This window comes from Borostomias antarcticus (assembly GCF_949987555.1).
Source record: "Borostomias antarcticus genome assembly, chromosome: 3".
In the NCBI taxonomy this organism is placed as follows: Eukaryota; Metazoa; Chordata; class Actinopteri; order Stomiiformes; family Stomiidae; genus Borostomias; species Borostomias antarcticus.
The window spans coordinates 789024-796523 of record NC_140236.1 but is presented as its reverse complement, the minus strand read 5'-3'; the positions used below and the strand labels follow the sequence as shown (position 1 = coordinate 796523).

At 40.6% G+C, this 7500-nt stretch overlaps 1 protein-coding gene across 1 annotated transcript in view; it reads right to left on the bottom strand.

Moving 5' to 3' along the window:
- The window catches only part of LOC311329935 (dihydropyridine-sensitive L-type skeletal muscle calcium channel subunit alpha-1-like), a gene marked incomplete at both ends in the record, with an annotated part of 45380 nt that overhangs the window by 19496 nt on the left and 18384 nt on the right, over positions 1-7500 (bottom strand). The window contains 5 exons of the mRNA XM_084461887.1: positions 499-568; positions 1296-1395; positions 3802-3916; positions 4963-5083; positions 6021-6228. Of these exons, the coding sequence (XP_084318013.1) occupies positions 499-568; positions 1296-1395; positions 3802-3916; positions 4963-5083; positions 6021-6228 (614 nt within the window). The remainder of the gene's footprint in view (positions 1-498; positions 569-1295; positions 1396-3801; positions 3917-4962; positions 5084-6020; positions 6229-7500) is intronic.

Below are 7500 nucleotides of genomic sequence, written 5' to 3'. Positions count from 1 at the left end.
ACTGTCGACTTTAGCTAAGATTACTGTAGACTAGCTAAGATTACTGTAGACTTTAGCTTAGATTACTGTAGACTTTACCTAAGATTACTGTAGACTTTCTAAGAAGTGTGGGAGTGGGAGAGACCAGGTTCTAGGTTCTGGACCGTCTGTCGGGGAGCGGGTTTGAGGTTCTGGACCGTCTGTCGGGGGGCGGGTTTGAGGTTCTGGACCGTCTGTCGGGGAGCGGGTTCTAGGTTCTGGACCGTCTGTCGGGGAGCGGGTTTGAGGTTCTGGACCGTCTGTCGGGGAGCGGGTTTTAGGTTCTGAACCGTCTGTCGGGGGGCGGGTTTGAGGTTCTGGACCGTCTTTCGGGGAGCGGGTTCTAGGTTCTGGACCGTCTGTCGGGGAGCGGGTTCTAGGTTCTTGACCGTCTGTCAGGGAGCGGGTTCTAGGTTCTGGACCGTCTGTCGGGGGGCGGGTTTGAGGTTCTGGACCGTCTGTCGGGGAGCGGTACCGTACCTGGGAAGTCTGCAGGTGGGAAGGGATCCTTCACTTCATTGACGTTGGACTCAAACTCGTCTATCTTGAGCTGCATGAGGAAGGAGAGATGGAGAGTGAATTAATTAGTGAATTTAATTAAATTAGTGAATTCAATGTTCCTCAACAGCTTGAGCCCTCTGTAAGTTCCCCATAATCCTCAGAGCAAGAACGACACATCTCACGAATATACACTGCTCAAAGACTTTAAGTCAGCGGCATCAAAGCCTTGGTCATCCTGACTGAACATCGATATCCCAGAACTTTAATTGACTTGGTGTTATACTGTCATAATTAAGTGTTCCATTATTTTTTTTGAGCAGTGTATAATAATAATAATAATAATAATAATAATAACAAGAAAAGCAACGATAATAACAATTATAATTATTATAATTATAATTATAATTATAATTATAATTATAATTATAATTATAATTATAATTATAATTATAATTATAATTATAATTATTATATTATATTTTTGATTATTGTTCTTATACATTGTAGTAATTTAGTAGAAGCTTTTATCCAAAGTGAATTGTAGTAGAAGGGCTAGAGTTGGGGTTAAATGCCTTGCTCAAGGGCACTACGGTAGGCAACGATTCATGGGAAATCTTGTCAAGTGTCCTGTCCCGGTCTTGAACCAGCAACCTTTGGATCCCTGGCTGGATGCTCTAACCACTGGGCTGCCCACCCGTATGGTTCATCAGCTGTATATGTTCAGACCTGGCCTAGTGAAACATGACCCTGCCTCAGGACACATGATCCCTGCTGACCTGAGCGGTGGTTGGGACGCCCTCCATCTTGGCTCTCTGGTCAGCCATCTTCCTGGCCAGGCGGTCCCTCTCCTCCTCTGCCTTGTCCGGCACATGGGTCCTGGAGGAACACGACAAGACGTATGGTATATAAACACACAGCATGACGTATGGTATATAAACACACAGCATGACGTATGGTATATAAACACACAGCATGACGTATGGTATATAAACACAGCATGACGTATGGTATATAAACACACAACATGACGTATGATATATAAACACAACATGACGTATGGTATATAAACACACAGCATGACGTATGGTATATAAACACACAGCATGACGTATGGTATATAAACACAACATGACGTATGGTATATAAACACACAGCATGACGTATGGTATATAAACACACAGCATGACGTATGGTATATAAACACAACATGACGTATGGTATATAAACACACAACATGACGTATGGTATATAAACACAACATGACGTATGGTATATAAACACACAGCATGACGTATGGTATATAAACACAACATGACGTATGGTATATAAACACACAGCATGACGTATGGTATATAAACACACAGCATGACGTATGGTATATAAACACAACATGACGTATGATATATAAACACACAGCAAGACGTATGGTATATAAACACAACATGACGTATGGTATATAAACACAACATGACGTATGGTATATAAACACACAGCATGACATATGGTATATAAACACAACATGACGTATGGTATATAAACACACAGCATGACGTATGGTATATAAACACACAGCATGACGTATGGTATATAAACACACAACATGACGTATGGTATATAAACACACAACATGACGTATGGTATATAAACACAACATGACGTATGGTATATAAACACAACATGACGTATGGTATACAAACACACAGCATGACGTATGGTATATAAACACAACATGACGTATGGTATATAAACACACAGCATGACGTATGGTATATAAACACACAGCATGACATATGGTATATAAACACAACATGACGTATGGTATATAAACACACAGCATGACGTATGGTATATAAACACAACATAACGTATGGTATATAAACACACAGCATGACGTATGGTATATAAACACAACATGACGTATGGTATATAAACACACAGCATGACGTATGGTATATAAACACACAGCATGACGTATGGTATATAAACACAACATAACGTATGGTATATAAACACACAGCATGACGTATGGTATATAAACACAACATGACGTATGGTATATAAACACAACATGACGTATGGTATATAAACACACAGCATGACGTATGGTATATAAACACACAGCATGACGTATGGTATATAAACACACAACATGACGTATGGTATATAAACACAGCATGACGTATGGTATATAAACACACAGCATGACGTATGATATATAAACACAACATGACGTATGGTATATAAACACACAGCATGACGTATGGTATATAAACACAACATGACGTATGGTATATAAACACACAGCATGACGTATGGTATATAAACACAGCATGACGTATGGTATATAAACACACAACATGACGTATGGTATATAAACACAACATGACGTATGGTATATAAACACAACATGACGTATGGTATATAAACACAACATGACGTATGGTATATAAACACAACATGACGTATGGTATATAAACACACAGCATGACGTATGATATATAAACACAACATGACGTATGGTATATAAACACAACATGACGTATGGTATATAAACACACAGCATGACGTATGGTATATAAACACACAGCATGACGTATGGTATATAAACACACAACATGACGTATGGTATATAAACACACAGCATGACGTATGGTATATAAACACACAGCATGACGTATGGTATATAAACACAACAAGACGTATGGTATATAAACACAACATGACGTATGGTATATAAACACACAGCATGACGTATGGTATATAAACACACAGCATGACGTATGGTATATAAACACACAGCATGACGTATGGTATATAAACACAACATGACGTATGGTATATAAACACACAGCATGACGTATGATATATAAACACACAACATGGCGGATCGTACATAACGTCCCTGAACAACAGAGACTTTCAGAATGAGTGGGGGGGTCCGGGGTGGGGTGGGGGGGTCCAGGGTGGGGTGGGGGAGGGTCCAGGGTGGGGTGGAGGGGTCCGGGGTGGGGTGGGGGGGGTCCGGGGTGGGGTGGGGGGGTCCGGGGTGGGGTGGGGGAGGGTCAGAGGGTAACGCGAGCCTCGTTGATGAGGCTGGTGGCCGTGGGGAAGAAGCTGCCTCATGAGGTTGAGGCTGAGGAGGTGTTTTGTTTGTTTGTTTACCTGAGGAGGTCGTGTTCTGTTTGTTTGTTTGTTTACCTGAGGAGGTCATGTTTTGTTTGTTTGTTTGTTTGTTTGTTTACCTGAGGAGGTCCTGTTTTGTTTGTTTGTTTGTTTGTTTACCTGAGCAGCTTCTTCCTCGTCTTCTCGTCGGCCTTCTCTTTCTGGGCCGACGTCAGAGACTCCGCCTCCGCCAGGTTGTCCACGGCGATGGCCAGGAAGACGTTGAGGAGGATGTCTGGTCACGAATAAGGTCAGGAACAACAACAACAACAACAACAACAACAACAACAACAACAATGATGATGATGAGGACAACAACAGACAACAAAGACATTCAGCATCGCACACAGCTCTGGCCTTCACTAGAGAACATCATGCCTCAATCTGGTCTTTATCACTGCAGGAGCCTGGAGGAGAGAAGCATCATTCATCATCATGTCAGAAGCTGACATGAATACAGACTACAGTATAAGACTGATATTAGTGTGAAGGATACAGACTATAATATAAGACTGATATTAATGGGAAGGATACAGACTATAATATAAGACTGATATTAGTGTGAAGGATACAGACTATAATATAAGACTGATATTACAGTACAGACTACAGTATAAGACTGTTATTAATGTGAGGGATACAGACTACAGTATAAGACTATTATTAATGTGAAGGATACAGACTGATATTACAGTACAGACTACAGTATAAGACTGATATTAATGTGAAGGATACAGACTATAATATAAGACTGATATTAATGGGAAGGATACAGACTATAATATAAGACTGATATTAGTGTGAAGGATACAGACTATAATATAAGACTGATATTACAGTACAGACTACAGTATAAGACTGTTATTAATGTGAGGGATACAGACTACAGTATAAGACTATTATTAATGTGAAGGATACAGACTGATATTACAGTACAGACTACAGTATAAGACTGATATTACAGTACAGACTACAGTATGAGACTGTTATTAGTGTGAAGGATACAGACTATAACATAAGACTGATATTACAGTACAGACTACAGTATAAGAGTGTTATTAATGTGAAGGATACAGACTATAATATAATACTGATATTACAGTACAGACTACAGTATGAGACTGTTATTAATGTGAAGGATACAGACTATAATATAAGACTGATATTACAGTACAGACTACAGTATAAGACTGATATTAATGTGAAGGATACAGACTATAATATAAGACTGATATTACAGTACAGACTACAGTATAAGACTGTTATTAGTGTGAAGGATACAGTTCCCGCAGACGAAGAGGATGATGAAGTAGATGCTGACCAGGATGCCAGGGAAGGTGGGGCCTCCGTAGGCCATGATACCGTTGTACATGATGGAGTTCCAGTCCTCTCCTGTCAGAACCTGGCAGAGGAGCAGAGGCCATGGAACTGAATGACTCACCCAGAGAAGAACTAAAGAACAAAGGAACTGACTCACTCAGAGAGAAGAACTAAAGAACAAAGGAACTGACTCACCCAGAGAGAACTAAAGAACAAAGGAACTGACTCACCCAGAGAAGAACTAAAGAACTGAAAGGAACTGACTCACCCAGAGAAGAACTAAAGAACAAAGGAACTGACTCACCCAGAGAAGAACTAAAGAACTGAAAGGAACTGACTCACTCAGAGAAGAACTAAAGAACTGAAAGGAACTGACTCACTCAGAGAGAAGAACTTAAGAACTGAAAGGAACTGACTCACCCAGAGAAGAACTAAAGAACTGAAAGGAACTGACTCACTCAGAGAGAAGAACTAAAGAACTGAAAGGAACTGACTCACTCAGAGAGAAGAACTAAAGAACTAAAAGGAACTGACTCACTCAGAGAGAACTAAAGAACTGAAAGGAACTGACTCACTCAGAGAGAAGAACTAAAGAACTGAAAGGAACTGACTCACCCAGAGAAGAACTAAAGAACTGAAAGGAACTGACTCACTCAGAGAGAAGAACTAAAGAACTGAAAGGAACTGACTCACTCAGAGAGAAGAACTAAAGAACTAAAAGGAACTGACTCACTCAGAGAGAACTAAAGAACTGAAAGGAACTGACTCACTCAGAGAGAACTAAAGAACTGAAAGGAACTGACTCAAATAATCAATCGAAAATGGTTCAGAAGCAACTGGATTAAATTCAATGCTGCAACATAAAATGTGCAAAATCACTAAGCTAATTGGTAGTATAAAAGTATAAAAAGTAAAAGTTGAAAAAAGTATAAAAGGACCTCTCGAGAGTCAAAGAAGAGAATCAGGGCTAGTTTTTAAATCAAGCTAACAGTTAGCAGCTAACGGTCGGTTAGGCATACCTGGAACACGCTGATGAGGGCCTGGGCGAAGTTGTCAAAGTTACTACGTCGTACTTCTTGGTTGGGTAAGTTGAACTTGCCTCCGAACACCTGCATACCCAGCAGGGAGAAGATGACGATGAAGAGGAAGAGGAGGAGGAGCAGAGAGGCGATGGAGCGCACGGAGTTGAGGAGAGAGGCCACCAGGTTACTGAGGGAGGCCCAGTACCTGACAAACACACAGGGGAGACCAGAGAGAGACCAGAGCTTCAGATTCACAATCACTAAACTTTAGTCTGTCGTGACAGAACATCGTCTTAGACTGGCTCAACAAACAACACAACAACATACAGTACATTCCTCAAACCAGCACAGGGAATCATTAAAATAAGCAAATATTACTATGTGGAAAGTGGCATAGTGCGTGTGTAAGAGTTCTTCCTCATTGTTTATTTAAAATCTTTATGGCAGTGGGAATAAAGGAGTTTCCGATAAGTGATATTGCTTACCACAAATACTACAGTATGTAATACTTCCCTATATATATAGTACGTAATACTCCCTGACCAAGGCCCTTCTCACCCGATTGTTCAGTTTGACCAGACGGCCAGCTCTAGGAAACTAAACCTTCTTCCATTTACGAATGATGGAGACCACTGTTGGGACCTTCAAAGCTGCAGATTTTTTTTTTGTACCCTTCCCCAGATCTGTGCCTCGATACAGTCCTGTCTCTGAGGTCTACAGACAATTCCTTTGACTCCATGTCTTGGTTTCCGCTCTGACATGCACTGTCCACTGTGGGAGCTTATATAGACAGATGTTTGCCTTTCAAGATCATGTCCAATCAATTGAATTTACCACAGATGTTTCTACAATCAAGTTGTAGAAACATCTCAAGGATGAAACCTTTTTTCACTTTATCATTATGGGGTATTGTGTGTAGAATTTTGAGAAAAAAATAATTTAATAATAATATTTTTTAAATAAATTAAATAATATTTAATTTTGGAATAAGGCTGTAACATAACGTGGAAAACTGAAGGGATATGAATACTTTCCGGATGCACTGTATATTCATATCAATATCGACACTTCCATTGTTTTAGTGCACAATGGAGACCACTGTCTTGCTTGGATACTAAAACACAAGAGAAGTCGACCACCGATTGAGACACATACTGTAGGCTGTAGATGACCTACTGTAGGCTGTAGATGACCTACTGTAGGCTGCAGATGACCTACTGTAGGCTGTAGATGACCTACTGTAGGCTGGAGATGACCTACTGTAGGCTGTAGATGACCTACTGTAGGCTGCAGATGACCTACTGTAGGCTGTAGATGACCTACTGTAGGCTGTAGATGACCTACTGTAGGCTGTAGATGACCGACTGTAGGCTGTAGATGACCTACTGTAGGCTGTAGATGACCTACTGTACTGTAGGCTGTAGATGACCTACTGTAGGCTGTAGATGACCTACTGTAGGCTGTAGATGAACTACTG